This window comes from Acanthamoeba castellanii (genome assembly GCF_000313135.1).
Source record: "Acanthamoeba castellanii str. Neff unplaced genomic scaffold scf7180000084664, whole genome shotgun sequence".
Taxonomy (NCBI): Eukaryota; Discosea; order Longamoebia; family Acanthamoebidae; genus Acanthamoeba; species Acanthamoeba castellanii.
The window spans coordinates 214,158-231,353 of NW_004457466.1; the positions used below are offsets into that span (position 1 = coordinate 214,158).

General features: G+C 55.5%; 7 protein-coding genes across 7 annotated transcripts; 3 read left to right on the forward strand and 4 right to left on the reverse strand.

The window, feature by feature from the left end:
* Positions 1 to 147: 147 nt before the first annotated feature.
* ACA1_369010 (polymerase (DNA directed), epsilon, putative) lies at positions 148 to 9,947 on the reverse strand (the record flags this gene model as incomplete). Its single annotated transcript, XM_004340141.1, is given in 45 exon segments — positions 148 to 229; positions 312 to 446; positions 530 to 620; positions 688 to 853; positions 947 to 1,052; positions 1,137 to 1,344; positions 1,405 to 1,556; positions 1,627 to 1,764; positions 1,847 to 1,894; positions 1,964 to 2,376; positions 2,400 to 2,561; positions 2,651 to 2,765; positions 2,846 to 2,959; positions 3,032 to 3,189; positions 3,269 to 3,387; positions 3,447 to 3,707; positions 3,796 to 3,916; positions 3,982 to 4,128; positions 4,208 to 4,301; positions 4,388 to 4,508; positions 4,606 to 4,856; positions 4,930 to 5,053; positions 5,123 to 5,290; positions 5,368 to 5,530; positions 5,594 to 5,732; positions 5,797 to 5,995; positions 6,058 to 6,151; positions 6,215 to 6,368; positions 6,442 to 6,595; positions 6,669 to 6,819; positions 6,890 to 7,016; positions 7,093 to 7,322; positions 7,422 to 7,730; positions 7,807 to 7,950; positions 8,022 to 8,203; positions 8,276 to 8,291; positions 8,309 to 8,467; positions 8,535 to 8,699; positions 8,764 to 8,854; positions 8,926 to 9,091; positions 9,154 to 9,311; positions 9,374 to 9,528; positions 9,609 to 9,701; positions 9,765 to 9,824; positions 9,888 to 9,947. 45 exon segments carry the CDS (start codon positions 9,945 to 9,947, stop codon positions 148 to 150), a joined length of 6,663 nt encoding a protein of 2,220 aa, XP_004340189.1.
* Positions 9,948 to 10,463: 516 nt separating this feature from the next.
* Positions 10,464 to 11,098, forward strand: ACA1_369020 (acetyltransferase, GNAT family protein; the record flags this gene model as incomplete). Its single annotated transcript, XM_004340142.1, has 2 exons — positions 10,464 to 10,770; positions 10,899 to 11,098. The coding sequence occupies 2 exons, from the start codon at positions 10,464 to 10,466 to the stop codon at positions 11,096 to 11,098; spliced, it is 507 nt and encodes a 168-aa protein (XP_004340190.1).
* Positions 11,099 to 11,469: 371 nt separating this feature from the next.
* On the reverse strand, positions 11,470 to 12,519 carry ACA1_369030 (uncharacterized protein; the record flags this gene model as incomplete). The annotated part of the gene is made up of 6 exons (XM_004340143.1): positions 11,470 to 11,673; positions 11,771 to 11,800; positions 11,971 to 12,063; positions 12,123 to 12,218; positions 12,295 to 12,369; positions 12,499 to 12,519. The coding sequence occupies 6 exons, from the start codon at positions 12,517 to 12,519 to the stop codon at positions 11,470 to 11,472; spliced, it is 519 nt and encodes a 172-aa protein (XP_004340191.1).
* Positions 12,520 to 12,765: 246 nt separating this feature from the next.
* Positions 12,766 to 13,645, reverse strand: ACA1_369040 (uncharacterized protein; the record flags this gene model as incomplete). Its single annotated transcript, XM_004340144.1, has 5 exons — positions 12,766 to 12,831; positions 12,912 to 13,001; positions 13,183 to 13,262; positions 13,330 to 13,464; positions 13,597 to 13,645. 5 exons carry the CDS (start codon positions 13,643 to 13,645, stop codon positions 12,766 to 12,768), a joined length of 420 nt encoding a protein of 139 aa, XP_004340192.1.
* Positions 13,646 to 13,797: 152 nt separating this feature from the next.
* On the forward strand, positions 13,798 to 16,180 carry ACA1_369050 (uncharacterized protein; the record flags this gene model as incomplete). The annotated part of the gene is made up of 10 exons (XM_004340145.1): positions 13,798 to 14,170; positions 14,322 to 14,373; positions 14,460 to 14,545; positions 14,664 to 14,856; positions 14,955 to 15,030; positions 15,087 to 15,380; positions 15,439 to 15,632; positions 15,726 to 15,853; positions 15,911 to 15,987; positions 16,082 to 16,180. The coding sequence occupies 10 exons, from the start codon at positions 13,798 to 13,800 to the stop codon at positions 16,178 to 16,180; spliced, it is 1,572 nt and encodes a 523-aa protein (XP_004340193.1).
* An 80-nt stretch (positions 16,181 to 16,260) lies between these two features.
* Positions 16,261 to 16,706, forward strand: ACA1_369060 (Ubiquitin-related modifier 1 family protein; the record flags this gene model as incomplete). The annotated part of the gene is made up of 3 exons (XM_004340146.1): positions 16,261 to 16,283; positions 16,371 to 16,520; positions 16,589 to 16,706. The coding sequence occupies 3 exons, from the start codon at positions 16,261 to 16,263 to the stop codon at positions 16,704 to 16,706; spliced, it is 291 nt and encodes a 96-aa protein (XP_004340194.1).
* Positions 16,707 to 16,773: 67 nt separating this feature from the next.
* ACA1_369070 (uncharacterized protein) lies at positions 16,774 to 17,190 on the reverse strand (the record flags this gene model as incomplete). Its single annotated transcript, XM_004340147.1, has 1 exon — positions 16,774 to 17,190. One exon carries the CDS (start codon positions 17,188 to 17,190, stop codon positions 16,774 to 16,776), a length of 417 nt encoding a protein of 138 aa, XP_004340195.1.
* Positions 17,191 to 17,196: the final 6 nt, after the last annotated feature.

Here is a 17,196-nt window from a genome sequence, read left to right on the forward strand (position 1 = left end):
CAATTCGGCGTTGGCCTGGAATGGGGGGAGCCCCTGGCACCACGAAAACGCAAACGACCTATCCGGCGAACGAAGAACGCAAGACGTGCGGTACACGCTCTGCAGAGCCAGCGGTCAGTGCCTCTGAGGCGGCGGCTGCAGGCAGCCTCATTCGTAGAGGACGTCCTCTGCAGCGCTTCGCAGGTAATCAAACTGGTGCACCTCGGCCACGTCAAGGAACTCTCGCATCCTGAACCGCGTGGCGATGTGAGATTGAGCATGTGTGAGAAGAGGCAAAGGCAAAACTGAACAGTGCGGGTTCGGGTGTGTACCTCTTCCTGAACTGAGCCGGCGGGATCCGCGGCACGAACTCGGACGTGGAGCACTTCTTGCATCGCACGCCCATGAAGTCGGCTTTCACGGTGGAGCACTTCTTGCACGTCACGTCCTGGAACTGGTACGCCAAGCTGCATTGAGGAGTGAACATGTGAGAACGAGAATGTGGAGCTGTTGACCACAGGTCTCAACCAACATGCGAGTGCGCACGCACCAGTGCTTCTGGAAGATCGAAACCAGCCGCATCTCCACCTCCTGCTTGTCGATGCCGTGTTTGCAGTACATGCACCTCCAGCCTTCATCGCCTGCGGGTGAAAGAAGGGATGAGCAACACGACCACCTCCCCATCTGTTGCGTGGGGTTTAGGTCTACCTTGCAGCAGGTCGACATCGCGCAGCAGGTCGACATCGCGCGTGGCCGAACAGAAGGTGCAGATCACGGGCAGGCGGAACGATTGGCACGGCTCCTGGTACTGCGCCTCTTGCGAGAACGGCATCACGTTGATGAGCTTCAACAAGCTCTTGCGCAGCTTGTCGGTCTGCAAGCGAAGAGAATGAGAGAGTCGAGGTCAGACCATACTCGTGCTGCGTAACAGCGTGGGGTTGGGTGGTGATAGACGGGGAGGGGTGACCTGTGGTCGCAGGGTCTTGTCGATGGACATGGCGTGCGAGACGAACTTGACGAACTCCAGCGTCGGGTTCTTGTCGATGGCCTTGGAAATAGCAAACGATTGATACCTGCGGGTGTCGTTGTCAACGGCTGGTCCAGTGGCTGGGCGAGGTGATGGCTTTGAGAGCAAAGAAGTGGGGCTCAAGTCGTACCTTCCTCGTCGCCTCTTCTGGTCCTCGGAAATCTCGATGGTGATCTTCTGGATGTCCTGCACGAGGGTGAACAGCTTCTGCATGAATCGAAGGGGAATGATCTCCTTGAGCTCCTTCACCTCGGAGGCCTCTTCATCCTCTTCCGAGTACACGCGCTGATCGAGAACGTTCGCTCGCTTCCCCGTGCTCGTCTCGGACGCATCGCCCACTGTTGAGCGCAAGAGTTAACTCAGAAACCTCTGAATTGCACAGAAGCAGGGGGACGTACGAGTCTTTCTGTCCTTTTGCAACTTGTAGTGCAGCAGCCTGTTCTTGTGCACGCTCAGGATGAACGAAGAAATGGCGATGATGAAGTGGTCTTGCAGCTTCGTCGGCAGGAATTCGGCCATGTTCCAGTGCGAGATGATCGACTCTCCATCCCTGCTCCACATGGACCCCTCCGTGAGTTGAGTGACCGGCCATCAAGCACAGCGGGTAGATGTGGACGTACCCCTTGCTCTGGGACTGGGACTGGGGTTCGCTCTGTGACTGGGGGCCGTTCTCCTCGCCCATCACCACCGCCACATTCTCCTTGTCGATGGCGGGAATTCCTCCGTGGTTGGCTCTGTCCTTGAACAGCAGCGTGGCCCTGTTTACACGATCAGGCAACAATTACAAAGAGGTTAGCTTCTAGCCAACTCCGGTATGCGAGTGGCAAGCAAAGGCGGTACCAGTATTGACGTGGCTCCAGCACCAGCGACTTGAACATCGGGTTTTTACTGGAGGAGGAGCAACAACTGAATCAGTACAATGCTCGCTCGGTGGTGCGCGAAGGAAGGATAACTTACCGTGTTTCGCCGAGGATGTAGTTCATGTACTGCTCGGCGCTTTCGAGTTCAGGCTTGTTCGTGCTGATGATGAGCTTGTTGAAGGTGGCATAGACGATCTTACCGCCCAGGTGCTTAAACTGGGCGATGAGGTGGAGGAAGACCTTGCGCATCAGCAACTGCACGTATCGGTGGATCGCAGGATCGTAGAGCAGCGAGCGCGTGTTCGAAAGCCAGCGGTAGAAGTGCGTGACCAACACGTCGGCGTAATTGTTGCCCTGGTTGCAGTCGCTATCCCATCGGCCGAGCATTGCCTTGAGCATGCTGAAGGCCTTGCCACAGCCCGACGCTTCGTCCACCCGCAGCACCTGATGTAGGGCCAAGAGTTGGAATCCCAGCCAATCCGAATAGATGCAGCACAAGCCGAGAGAAGGCTGGACGAAAGGCCAGGACGTACGTCGCTCCCCGTGAAGCTGAATGTGACGACGTTGTCGGCGGCGGTGCCCTCAATCTCGTGGATACGGTTGGATTCCAGCACAGTGTTCATCGCCAGCAAATGGATGTTCAATTCGGCGCAGATGCAGCTGTAGCAGTCGGGCGTCACCACCTCAGGATAGAGCTGCACGAATGAGAGGGTGAGCGAAACTGCGTGACGGAGGTTCCTCTGTCGGGTAGGGCCGAGAGGAAGTGAGGGCCAGGCTCGCGAACCATTTCGTCTGTGGTGGCCATGGAGTCGAAGAAGTTGTCATCGCCCTCCTTGCCGGCAAAGTCAGGCCGCTCTCGCTCCGCCGCCCACAACACTTGGTTGTCTCTCTTGAGCATGCTGGAAATCATAGGCCAAGAAAGGAGTGAGTCACACAAAGAAAAAGACAAACCACACTTCAAGGAGATGAGGGCTTTTACCGTGCGAACAGGATATCGGAGATGAGGACCATGCAGTCCGAGGTCATGTTGCCGATGGGTACGTTAGCATAGTTGCACATTCCAACCTGCGACTCCCACCACTGAGCCGAGTCACTGTCGATGGCGGTAGGTACGATGTCAGCAGCAAGTTCTTGCGCTCATGGCAACATTTGGGCGGGACAGTACCCGAATCGAGAGGTGAGGACGTCAGCGGCGTAGTCTTCCCAGGCCAGAGGAGGGTAGTTGTTGTCCCGCTCGTTGCCGGGGATGGCCGTGCGAGGGAACTCGCGCATGGCCGGGAAGTACGATTCCAGACGGTCCTCCTCCACAGCCGTTTGCGTGATCTTGACGCATCAAGAATGGTTTCGTAAGCGGGTAGCCCACCTTCGGTCTTGCCCTTCGGGGGAAGGGGGTGGAGCGTACCAGCACGGTGGGCTTGTGGGATTGGTCCTTGTATTCCTTCAATCGCTTGTTGACGGACCGGAGGGCCTCCGTAACGCTCGTAAAGCGCTGTACGTCGTGCTCCCTCTCGGGCAGTTTGTCTGCACAGAAATTTGTCAGACCAGAGCTGTCGGCTGAACCGAGGGAGGGAGGGCGGTACCGGAGAAGCGCTTTTCCACCCCCTTCGTGGCAGTCAGGTTGCGGCTGTAGGGGTGAATCACGAGGACGTGAGCCTGCTTGCGCGCGTCCTCCGAGCCGGGAGGTGCCCAGGACGGGAAGATGCCGATCATGCCGCGCTTGCCGTCGGTCGAAAAGCTGCAGTAGAGGTAGATGTTATGGTAGCGGTCGGCCTGGTTGTTCAGATACGGCTGCGCGGCTTGCGTGCTCGCCGGCGCCGGCGCAACCTTGAAGCCGCCCTCCGCTGGCATGAAGTCCAACTGCAAGGGAACAGATCGCATAAGTACTCGAAACGCGCAAGCCCAACGCAAACGCAGAGTAAAGATCATCACGTGCCTCGAGCAGCGAGAAGATGTCGCTGTCCTGTCTGCGTCGCTCCTTCTTCGCCGCGGGCGTGAGTCGACAAACAGCTCCGGCATGCACCAGCGCCCGGAAGAGTAGTGGAGTTTGTGTCTGGGAGGAGGCAAAAGGTTAGGATTCATACGAACATACCCACCTCACGATTGGTCTAAAGGCACCTCGTATATGCCCTCGACGTTTTGCCTGGTCTCTAGATCAAGTAGCATGCCCTGATACTCCAGCTCGGTTGCCTGAACCTGGTACAGGTGCTGCACTTCCGTGTTCCTGGGAAGAACAACTTTGTCTACCTTCGTTGCGTTGGGTGGCTGTGCGGGCGTAAGAGGGTGAGTCCATTGAGAATCACACAAGCGCGACAAATGACCATTTCAGTGGCAAGGAGGTTACCAGCTCGTGCGGGCTCGGCGCTTTGCGGTAGTTGATGTAGTACACCCGAGGGACCTCGAGTGTGAGCGAATGCAGCGCATCACCGACAAGGACCCTGTGGTGGACAGAACAGAGGAAAGCGGCACAGTGATGATCAGAGAATGGGCCTGGCCAGGCACAATGATCGGAGCGGAAATGTACCAAGTACGGAAATGGTTCACAGAGTGGGCGAGGGGTCGGATCTCGATGATCTCCCAGACACCCTCCAATAGCGCAGCGCGCTGACGTCTCGCGTAGGAGACCACTGAGTTGACACCAACGCCTGCATGTGTAGATACGACAAATGGGATGAGCCAACGTGGGCGCGCAGGAGAAGACGCCTAACAGAAATGGGGACATACCTTTGGCAATAGAGGTACCCGGCTGAGCGCCCTCCTTCCGCCTCAGCTTCCTCAATGCGCGCATGCGCTTCCACTGCCGCTTCTTCCACCGCAGCCACTCGACGTAGTCTTCCTCCTGATCGGGTTCGGGTGTGGTCTCCTCCGCCAGCAGTTCCTCCTCTTCGTCAGCCTTGGATTTCCCCTTGGTCTTCTTTCGCTCCGGTTGCCTCTGCGGACTGTCCATCATACCCGCGGTGCCATCGTCCTGCTCTACATCGTCATTCCTTCCCCTAAGAGGCGCGTGACATGTTAATGCTAGCCCATCAAGTCAGTGTGTTTGTGAGAGAAAAGGTTTGCATCTACCTCTTGTGAAGCCGCACGATGGCCTTTGGAGGGAACTTGACCATGTCTCCGTCCGCAGCTCCTTTGTCCAGATGCATCAGCCCATCCTCGATGTCGCCAACCACCTTGTCTTTCCCCTTGTCACCTGCAGATAGAGATGGTTGTTGAGTAACGACCGCGTGTGGTGCAGAGAGCTTGGTTGTGAACGGCGTACCTCCGATCTTCTTGACGAAGAAGAAGTGGCTGTTGATCCTCGTTTGCTTGTGCTCCTTGAGTCGCTGGAGGAGCCACGGCGGGTGAACCACGCGAGGGACCGGATTCTCCACGTTCTGCAGGGCTGCCGGAATGGTGATGATCTTCTGGACCGTACCTCCGAGACGCTCTATTAACGTAGGGTAGGTGCGCTTGGGTAAGTCTTCCTACCGGCACAACCACCGGGTGTGGGACGGAGCCACGTACCAATGTAGTAGTCCCAATCGATGATGTCGCGGATGGCGAAGTTGGTCATGCGCTCGTCCTGACACCACTTCTTGAGGAAGTACTGACGCCTCTCCGGCGCCACTTCGCTTGAGAAGATTTTGACCGGCACGGCGCGGTCAGTCACTTGCGCGCCAGCGGGTTTCTGCAAGTTGTATGGAAGAAGTTAGCCAAGTTGTTACAACAGGCAAACGCTGGGGTAAGGCACCTTAGCAACGATGTATTTGCACGTGATACCCTTCTCCTGGACCATCTCGAGACCCAGGAACTCGCCCAGACGCTTAGCGGTAGTGATAGAGGTGGACTTCTGAGTTCCGTACTCCGCCAGTGTCTTCGACATGTTGCGGCTGTCAAACAAAGAATGGCCTCAGTGATGACTTTCGCTACGTGAAATGGATAGTGACGCCATACCTTTCGGAGATGAGATCGAGCAGCTCTTCGTCGGGCAGCTTGGAGCCTTTGTTGTAGAGTAGGTCCATGTAGTCGTTTGCGACCTTGCCCACAGCTGCGTAGCACTCCTCCAGCGTCTTGCCCTCGAGGAACTTCTCGAATACCTCGGCCTGGAATACCTTGATCATCCTGAGCTCACCTCGGCGCTTCACCTCAAAACCTGCACACCGCCAAAGGGTCAGAACAGTTGATGCAGAGTGATCTGTTTGAATGCTGCGTTACCTTTGAGTTCTACGAGTCTGTCATGTTTGTCGAACACGGCATACCTCTTCTTGATCAGCTTGCCCTCTTCCTTGGAGGCGGGCAGGATCATGGCCTGAGCGAGGATAAAAGAGGTCAACTTACGGAGACTGTCGCTCGGACTTGGGTGCGCACGTACCTTGTAGGGACCGTCGCCCTCGAAGAGAACAGAGCACTCTTTCTTGATTTCGATGTGTTCGGGGTTGTCAGGATCGGTGGTGTGGTACTGGTCGTTGGTGAAGTGGTCCGCCACTAGCTTGTTGAGCATCGTGCACGGGTACATGAAGATGTGGCTGAAAGAGCAACATTGAAACCATCAGGGGGCAACCCTAGTGAGCATTGAAGAAGAAAGTGAAAAGGAGGTACCTCTTGCCCGACGCCTTGATCTTGAAGTCGAAGGTCATGGGGAACTGATCCGGCAGAGCACACCAGATACCGTCCGTGTCCAGCTCAAGCGGACGGCCGAGCTTTTCGACGGACTGGCGCGCTTGCCTGATGATCTGCGCTCCGGTGTGGGTTACTGGAGGGAGAAGTTGAGTGAGTTGGTGCGGCGTTGGTGAATAAACGTCGCTTGAGATCTGCGCGATACGAACCTACGCCGGCCATTTCCATTGAGTACCATCTGGCGCCGCGCCTCATCACGTAGCCGTAGAAGGAGTTGAGGATACACTTGTGCGCCAACTGCAGAGAGTCGTAGAGGATGACCCTTCCCTTGGCGTTGTAGACATCTCCTTCGGACCGGGCCTATACATAATCGAGGCCAATGAGCATCCGATGGTGGTTGCTCTCTGTCGCACTAAAGGTAGCAACGTACATTCTCAGCCGACTTGAGCTTGCCCTGCCACACCTTGAGGGCATTCTTGTAGGTGTATCGCCTGTCACGGAACGCCCTCACTGTGTCGACGTAGAAGGGATTCTCCCGCATGCAAACGATGGCCTCCCTGCAGATAGAAAGACCCAAGTAGCAGATGAGCAGGGTTCGTTCCCAAGTCTGATTGAATGTACGCTGCGACGTACCGCTCCTCTTCCTCCTTGACCTTCTGCTTCTTGTAGACGGTCTGCGAGTACTGCTTAAGCCGCTTCTGGATCTCCTTTCTCTGCTTGGCCTCGGGCAAGCGGATGCCCTTCTGGATCCACTCGGTCTCCAGCTTCGACTTGACGAGCTCATACTCGGTGCGGGTGGCAGGGATGTACTCGCCCTTCCACGTCCAATTCATCTTCCTCTGGCTGCAGAAGGAGGGGCTCAGCTGCCCACTCCCACTAAAAGTAAAGTAAACGTGCGAAGGCGCGTACCAGGTGGCACCGGGCCTGTTGAAATCGCACACGGCGCATGTGGCGGGGGATACGATGGCTGACGGCTGGAGACGGTTCGTCAAGATGATGTTGGGGTACATGGCGGCAACGTCGAGATGCATGATGACGGGCAGAGTCTTGACGTAGAGCCATTCGTCGTCGGCGTCGTCAACAATGGTGTCCTTCTTCTTCATGAGATCTTCCTTTTCCTTAGTCCGCTCGCTGTCCTCCTCTAGGCTGAGGAGAGAGGACAACTGCGCAGTGATGTCGTCTCGCACTGCATCGAAGTTGCTTACGTCCTCCTTCTTCAGGCCGTTGACTTCGAGTTCCATCTCCAATGCAGCGTCCAGGTCTTCGATGAGCTGGAAGGTAGTAAGAGTGAGTGAGCGTTCGCATGCGGTGTGAATGTGCGACTGCTAGAAAGAGTATGTCAAGTACCTGGCGCACGTGCGGCTTGTGGATGCGCATCTTGACGGGCAGGTCCCTTCTGAACACGCCGCTTTCGAGACACTCGACATGGCCTCCGATGTAGGTCTCTGACTCCAGCAGGTGGCCCTTGTACGTCTTTGAAGGATCGGATTCCTGAAACCAGCCAACGTGAGAATCGGGAACCAACATCAAACACGGCAAGGCGTGAGTGTGCGGACGAGTACCTGCTTGTTGGGATAGATGATGTTCTTGACGAAGGCCTCCACCATCAACAGCGTCTCGCAAAGGGTGCCCGAGCCCTTCCTCAACACGTCGTCGGGGTTCATGGGCAGGATGTTGCAGAGCGAGAAGATGAAAGGGTTCACGTATTGCATGTAGAGGTAGTAGGTACAGACGGCGTCTGATACTGAGTATGAGGCCTGTCGAGCATATCATTAGCAGCGTAGCACCACAGACGCGGCACGAAGAGAAGAGGTACCAGTTTCCTCGGGTCCCTGCTCGCAAGTGGCACCATGTCTTCAGGATCCAACTCCAACGGGTCGTAGCCGAGCTTGGCTTTTGTGACGGCCTTCAGGCCTTGGCTGCCCTGCGGCAGGTACGAATCTCGTTTCACCCATTTGAAGGCGTCCATGTGCGAGGCAAAGCGAGATCGGTACTCCGCAGCCGTTCCCTGATGGTCGGTAGCATCAGTGCAAAGACATCGACGCTACATCACCATCATCCGGCGAGCAACGTACCTCCTTAGCTCGGTCACACATGCCAATCTCATTGAACATGGATATACCATGCACCTCGGCTCGGCGCTCGACGAACGGCCAATCGAAATAGTCGCCGTTGAACGTGACGTAGATGTTGGGCTTGACCTCTTTCATGTGATCAAAGAAGCGCCTGAGGAGACCAACCTGAAAGCGAACATGAAGTGAATCAACAATACCTCTCGACAAAACCGCGAGAAAAGGGAGCTACCTCATCGGCTTCGTTCCAGACAATGAAAGGCCCGGGGTACTCTGGCTTGGGCGTATATTCAAAGTCGTCAATATCCTCAGTGATGATCTCCCTGCATTAATGTTAAAGCCGAAAGAGTGAGTTGCCAATACCAAAGCGCCCGCTTCCTCAACAATCACGCACCGGTTGACGATAAGGTAGCCCTGTCCGTCGAGCATGTACGAAATCATCATCACTCGATCGAACTCCGGGTCGGGGAACTTGAGAGGCAGCTTGGTAGTCTCGATATCGAAGGCACAGACTCTTGGTTCAGGTCGGTGCTCGTCGTCTTTTTTACGAAGCTCGAACCCTGCACACGGCACGAAATGAGCGACCCGGGGCAACGCCAAAGGGATCTTCTGAGGGTCGTACCTCCTTCCACGGGGATGATATCATACCACAGACCCACACGAATGCCGTGATCAATGGCACAACGAATGTAATAGGGCACATCAGATTCCCTGATGTCGATGATGTGATCTTTCAACGAGCCATGCTTGCTAGTCTTGGCTTCTCCGTAGACGCTGCGCCTGTGGGGAATTGGAAGGTCATCTACCGTCGCCACCGGTGGACAAAGCAAGTGTGCACGTACATTCCGAGATCCCCGTCGTAGGCCGAGCCGAGTCCTTTCTTCTTTCTGTTGGCGTCGATGATTTTCACGAGATCCTTCCTCATGCCTAGGAGATCCTTGATGGTGTGGAAGCTGATCTTGAGATACCGCTTACGGAGTCCGTTCAAGTGATTGGACTGTGTGTCGGAGTGATGGAAAGTGTTAGCGACAAACACCGCGAGAGTTGCACCGTGCAAGAGGAAGGCCAGGGCCGCACCATTTCCAAGTCCTCTTTGTCAACTGACTGTATGTTCTGCACACCCTCATACTTGCGCTTGAGGTAGGCCTCCACCTCCGGAATGAACTTTTCCTGTTTGCTTGGCGCGGTGAGCACGCTCGAGAGCATGACATATCAAAAAGGAAAGGAGAGCACCTTGACGTCGAGGTAGAAGTAGGGGCTGTGCGGCACTGTCACTTTGAAGGTGGAGCCATCCTAAACCAAGATCCCTAGTTACAGAACGTGGAAGAAAGGGAACGAACATGGTGTGGAACGTACATCTTGAAGGAAGTAGTAATCGATTGCCATCTTGGTAATTCCAGTCTCTTTTTCCTCCATGGTGGTCTGGATTAAGGTGAATTGTGAACTTACGCTCCAGAAATGCAACTCATCTTGAGAAGAGGGTTACCGGCTGCATGTTCAGCAGCCATCCTGTGCGTTCTTCGCCCTCGACGCGGCCGAATCCGAACCGTGCTTCTTGGCTGCAAGTGATTGTTAATAAAATGCGCAGATTTGTGAGGGATGAGCAGAACGAACTTTTCCCGAGCTTGTTCGGCCTGCTCATCTTCCAGCTGCTTCTTCCTCTTCCAATAGAGGGCTTCTTCGCTGTCCATTTGTTCCATTTCGTTTTCTTCTTGCACGATCCTCTCCGCTTCTTCCCCTTCCACAAGAGAAGAATTACGATAGGATTTGAAGCACCTTGATCACGCGTGCAGGATGGTGATTTGTTGCTCGGCCGATTTCACCGCGTTTTGGCGCGCAAGCGTTGGCGCCAAAATGTTTGTCCTATTTTTGCCGACACTCGACACAAAATACTGCGAAATCCAAGATTGGCCAATTTGTTTGTAACATCTAATGCAATCCGAAGTGTCGGCCGACAAGAAGGGGGCGAGCAGGGAGCAGCCCGTCGTCTTTGGCGAATTGACGGAGAAGAATGTGGGGCAACTTCGATTGCTCAATACGGTTGTCTTTCCGGTAAACTACAACGACACCTTCTACCGGGACCTGCTCAACGATCCCACCCTCACTCGACTCGCTCTCTTCAATGATGTCCTGGTGGGTGGCGTATGCTGCCGAGTGGAGAACAAGCAGTCCGGGTCGGGCAAGCGACTCTACATCATGACCCTCGGCGTGTTGGCTCCCTACAGGCAGATGCAAATAGGTAAGCCAAATCAGTGATTGTCTTTGCGTAGGAGTGTAGATGTCTACGAAACCTTCATTCCCAGTGCCCGGAGCAGTGGGACACGCGTTGTGGCAACAATAGTGTTAATCTTAGAATCAATTGTGCAGGCAGCAAGCTGCTCGAATTTGCCATTGAGACAGCGAAGAAGAGGGACGTGGACGATATCTACTTGCACGTGCAGACGAGTAACGAGGAGGCGATCAGCTTCTACAAGAAATTTGGCTTCGAAATCGTGGAGACCATCAAGGATTACTACAAGAGGATCGAGCCCCGAGACTGCTACATCGTTCAAAAGCTCATAAAGTAAATCTTCCATTTATCTCCATCTGCCTGATTCCCACTGTGTGCCCTGGGTGTTTTCTTTTTCTTCGTGATAATCAGAGGGAGATGTAGGAGTTGATTACGAAGGACGGCCCACTGCATATGAGCCGTACTCCTTGCCCAACTCGCTGGATCTGGCCTTGACTAATTGTCCACCGGCGGGAGCTAGCCACCGACGAACACTCAACTACTTCAGGCGTGAGGAAGCGTTCTTGTCACCTTGCCGGCTACTTGAGTCTCTCTCCCCTCCCGCACCTTATGGGAATTCAACTCCGAGTTCCACCCACCACCCGCTGCTGATGGTGTGGAAGGAGAAACGAGTAGGCTTCGTTCTTTGTTCTTTGTGTGAATGGCTTATCAGTGCGAAGAAATGTGAGTGTCGTGGCTGTTGATGATGGCCGCCTGTCGCAGTGTGGAAAGGAGATTCTCGACAACCTGCGGCCCGGGTGCTGAGGTGTCGAGCACATGGTCGAACCAGCCGTCCTGCTCCAGCTCGGCGTACTTGTTGTGCACCTTCTGGATGTAGGCGTGGTCCAGTTCGCCCAAGTTCTTTCGAATGTCCTGTGCGCAATGACATCGAACACCATCAGGATTAGGCCTGACCCGGAAGGGAGGATTGGTGCGCTCACAAGAACACAGTGCATGCCCGGGTCCGTACCTTGGCTTGTGCGTCGCCTTGCTGGTAGCGCTGCAAGAGACGATCTTCGATCGTTGCGAGGGCAGTTTTGCAGAGCACGGTGGTGCAGGGGAACACCTCCTTTATCTCTCTGATGATAGATGCGTGGGATGAGTTGAAGTAATCACGGGTCGTGGGCAAATCAATCAAGAGAGGCCAACGCACTTCATTGCGTCACAAACATAAAGGTTGTTCAACGAGCCGCGAGTATACACGTAGGGCGTCAAGAAGGATCGATCGAAGAACACGACCCCGCCCTTGATCTCGGCTTGTTTCTGTAGCCAGAGGCGTTAGAGTGGCCGTGCGCCGTTGGAGGCAAAAGGGGCTGAAATACCTCATCGAACTGGTGAAGAAGGCGCTCCATGGCAGTGAACATGGACGACACCCACTTGATGGAGACCACGCTTCCCTGAGGTGAATATCGGCTGTTCTGTTCTCGCCACGACCAGATAAGCCCGATCAGAGCTCCACGTAACAGCATTCACGATGAGAAAGAGAAGAAATACCTCCTTGCACAGCTCAACAAAGCCCTCAAACTGAACGGTGTAGCCCTGCCTCTTCAGCAACTCGCATATGGTGCTCTGCGCGAGAGGGACAGCGCACCACAGGTGAGCAGCGGTGGAAGGGAGTAAGTGGTGGCACGAGTGTGAGTACCTTGCCAGTGGCGGCTTCGCCCTCAATGAAGACAAATTGAAGGCTCTTGTTTTCACGATTTCTTCGAATCTGTTCATCTTTTGGCCCCGCCGCTGTTAGCGGAGCAGGACTGCTCGTGCTGAAGCTCCGCAACAATAGAACCGATGCCCCCCGTCGCACAGGTGCTCCTGTGCTGCTCCACCCCAACACTCCCGCAAGGGCCACCTTTCGCGACTTCATTCTGTACAAAACAATGATCTGATCCTCTTCGACCGGAGCTTTTTTTGGCTTTCTATTTCCTGGAAGATTTAGGAAAAGGGCGATCGAGAGCTTTATTGATGTGCCTACTCGTCGCTGTCGCCACGGTCCTGTTGCCCCTTCTTGCCTCTGTTGGCAAAGGCCTCGGCGACCTATTTTGAGACACAGAATGAGAAGTAGCCTCCGCGCGACACTCAGCACAGGCGGCAGTCGGCTTGAGTGCCGTGCGTACCTCGTCCGCGTCCTCGTCCTCGTCTCCGTAGGGGTACGGCGTAACGAAGGTAGGATGGTCCAGAAGATCGTCGTTCTGGAACTCGAACTCCTGTGGGCCAGTAAGGAAGGTCGTCAGTGGCCGTTCGCCCAGGAGAGGGAAGTCGCGGAGGGGAACAAGACAACAATCTGCACACAGCACAAGACAGGACGAATGCAGGGACGGAAAGAAGTGTAGCAGCAGCGCAGACCACCAAGTGAGCGGACCAACACCAGCGAGACTGGAAACGCACCAGGAGACGTCCTTCACCGATGATGGTCCAGACCTTCTTCTTAGGAGGGGTCCGGCACAGCTTCCTCTTCACGTGCAGCTCTGAAGCACCAAAATGAGGTAAGCCACGATAAGCAGTCTCCGCCCTTGCATTGGGGGGATGTCGTACTCTGGCCTCCGGCAGTGAGAGTTTCGTCCTCCGCCTCAGCCTTGGCGGCCTTCTTCTCCTTCTTTTCTTTCTTCTTCTTCTCCTTCTTAACGGGGGCTGCCTCGCCTTCCTGTGGTGTCACTGCCGCTTCTTCGGCTGATATCACACGTTCATTTAGAGCGCCAGATTTCATTCAAATCAATTAAACTGCGGCTGTACCATAGAATCGGCGCTGAGTGAGGGCCAGCGGCGTGCTAGAACGGAGGGAGGAAGAGTACGCGACCGTACCCCGGAGAGGGGAGAACGGTCGGAGGCCACCCAGCACAGAACGCTGCATTTTTTTGATTAACAAAATCTGCGCACGAGGTGGAGAAAAACATTTTATTTTTATTTTCCCACATCACCTGCCTCGCCACGTCCCATCCTCTAGGTCCGGGAGAGGCACCTCTTCGGACGAGGATCTGTTGATCTTCATCCTCTTCATCCTCAATGCAGCTTCCAACTCACAATCTGCGCAATCTGGCGCATCACGATCAATCTGCCGAGCCACCACAACACTACGCACCTAAAAAGAACTCGGGCAGTGTGGTCTATACATACCTGCGCCGCGTGGGCGTGCGCTTTGAGACGGTGAGCCTTCGTTGCATCCGACGCTGGCTCGTCATCTCGCTGCTGTCGTGGGTTGTCTACGGCCTCTTCCTCTACTTCCACGCACGCTCCACCCTCGGGTCTTGCGTCTTCGATGCGGCGCCCTACCGCCAGACTCTCTTCGAACTCGAGAACCAACGCGTGCAGCACTCCCTGCGCTATCTGTCCTCCTTTGCCAACACCGCCAAAGAGGAGGGCCACCAGGACGTTCCTGGTACCTTCCCTATTCTCCTTTCGTCTTCATTCTTTGCCTTCATTGTTCTTGTCATAAAGAATTGAAAATGATAAATGATAAATTACAAAATATAAATATAAATATAAATATATATAAAATGAATAAAATAGACCTAACGGGTGGCGTGCAGGCCAAAAGGAGCTGTGCATGGTGATCACAACAGTGGACCGACATGGCGCGAGGTAGACGCTTTTCTACTCCCGTATCACCGATACTCTCTCTCTGCTCGACACTCACTCCTCTTCATCGTGTGGACATCACGGCACAGGTACCTGCTCCAGTCCGCAGCCTCCGTACTGCGCGGGCTCACAGAAGAGCAGAGGAAGAACAGCGAGCTTCTCATAGTCAATGCAGGTCTGACAGCCTCCACCTCTGTGCTCTCACTCTGTGCGTGCGTGCGTGGCGCTGAAGTCTCACAGACAGCCGGCTCACGCTCTCCACAAACTGTGGCCGTCTGCGGTCCGCACATCAGACGTGAAGCAGACAACGCCCACCTATGAGTCCGACCTGAACCTGCTGCGGCAGATCCCCCGCGTGACAGTGATCAAGAAGAGCGATGAGCGCCCCGAGCCGATCCCCTTCTCCGAGGAGGAGGACGCCTTCCTCTACTGGCTCGCCAAGGAGCGAGGCGACTACGTCTACGGCCTCAACCAATGCCGCCGAAGGTGCGCCTCACCAGAGCAAGCCACTCCCACACCTCGCACCCTTAGCTTACGCAGTCGTGATTGTGTGTGTGTGTGTGTGTGTGTGTGTGTGGTTTCAGGAACCCCAAGTACATTATTCTGTTCGAGGATGACGTGTGGGCCGCGCGGAACTGGTACACGCGGTTGATGAACCAGGTCCGCCCGCTGGAGCAAGAGTGGGAGCAGCGCAAGTACGAGCTCAAGTACCGCAGAAGCAAGTCTCCTCCAAGAAGGCCGACGATGACGAACAACTCCTGATCAACGAGGAGGCCCAGCGCGCGGGCGGCGGGCCGCCCAGGGCGCTCGACATTCGGCGCGAGAGGCCCGAGGAGAGGGACTGGGCCGTCGTGAAGCTCTACATGGCCGAGCAGTACGACCAGTTCGACCTCTACCTCAACAACGACGACATCGCCTTCTTCGTCTCGTGGGGCGTCGGCTGGGGCCTCTTCGCCATCGCCGCCTACGTGGCCTATCTCTTCTTCGCCCGATGGCAACACCGAGGCCTCGTAATTCCCTGTTACCCCACCCAACAACAAGCCTTGGCGCTCACCTCATGGTGTGCAGCATGTACAGACGAGGCGGTCGGAGGGGTTCGGAGGCCTCGGCGAGGGCGTGGTGGCGCCGATTCTGAAGGATTGGCGAACGATCATCGCCAACGATTGGAACACGCTGTTGTGTCTATTCTTCATCGTCAACATCGTGCCCGCCGCGGTGCTCTTCCCCGTGTGCGTCACCAAGCAGAACTTCTTCGCCACCAGGTGAGTGCAGCTCCCGGGGGGATCGTACCGGTTTGGGCTGGCCTGTGATCGATGTCACTGACCGGATGTTGTGATGATGGCCGCCTCGAGCAGGAAGGCCGATGGCATTCACATGACCAAGGCGCGGTGCTGTGCGCAGGCGCAGTTCTTCAAGAACGACCCCATGTTCGAGCAGATGGTGAGCTGTATCAACATGAACGACTACCGTCTCTACCCGCTCGGTACGTCCACACACTGCAGCTTCGATCGGGGCCTGCAACCTCTCACACCCTCTCCAGGCGTGGATCTGCTGGTGAGCGATTGCGCGCGAGGCGTGGGCGGTGTGGTTTACGAAACCATTCCACACCTGTACCAGGTACGCTCAGTCACTCGAGTTATGAGTCCGTGTCCTTGTCTCTTGGCTGATCTCCACGCCTTACACACCCTTCTTGCTTCTTGATCCCAATCAGCACATCGGGATCCATTCTTCGTCATCGGTCAAGCGGAAGCACCAGGACCACCACGCCTGGCTACCACACATGAGCGTGTACTTCGAGGAAGAAGAGTGAGGCGCAGCCTTTTGCGCTCCAACTTCTGGACAAAAAGGAAAAGGAAAAATAAAATCAAGATGAACAAAAAAAGCCAAGAGATGAAGATCACCATCGAGCTCAGGTATGGCGCTTGGCCGAGAAGGAGAACCCCCCGCTTCCTTTGATCCGCATCTGCAAATCACTAAATTGCTTTGCATGATCTGCACAGCGGGGGTCTGGAGATTTTGTTCAACAAGGAGGCAAAGCACGAGGTTGAGCTGGCCGACCGAACAGTGATCTCCCTCAAGGACCTCCTCGTCTACATCAAGGACAACCTTATCAAGGAGCGACCCGACCTCTTCATCGTAGACGGCACTGTGTACTCTGCTCTTTTTGCCCCGCCTTCGCTCTTTGCGTGCCGCCTCTCATTGACTTGGCTGGTATCAGGCGGCCTGGCATCTTGGTGCTGGTGAACGACTGTGACTGGGAGCTGCTGGGCGGGCTGGACCACGAGGTGCAGGACGGCGACGTTGTGGTGTTCATCTCTACCCTGCACGGTGGTTGATTACCCTTCAAAAGGCACACCATCGTACATTGCTCAAACGTTTGCTTGACCCAAATGGGCACAAGAGCTAGTCCATGCCCATCTCTTCTTCGTCCTCCCCTGGGCTCTGGTGCACGCCCTCCGCCACCTTGAGCGAGTCCACTAACGCATTCCACTGCTCCAGCTGGGCGTCGCGAAAGGGCAGCAGGAAGCTCGCGGTGGTGACCCCCGACTTCTTGAGGCGGAAGATGGCCGAGCCCATGGTCCTCTCGGTCGTGTGGTTGGCCGTAGCGGCCAGCAGCTGCTCGAACCTCTGCGCGAACTGGTCTACGAGCGGCTTGGCCAGCCTCCCGTGCGCGGGGTTGCCGCCGCTGTAGTCTCCGCTCGAGCTCTCCATTCGTGTGATGGGGCGGTAGTCAAACTCGGCCTCCCCCGTACGCGGGTCCACTCCCAGGGTGTACTCGTTGTTGCACCCGTCCACGTAGGTGTACTTGACGCTGCTCATCTTTGT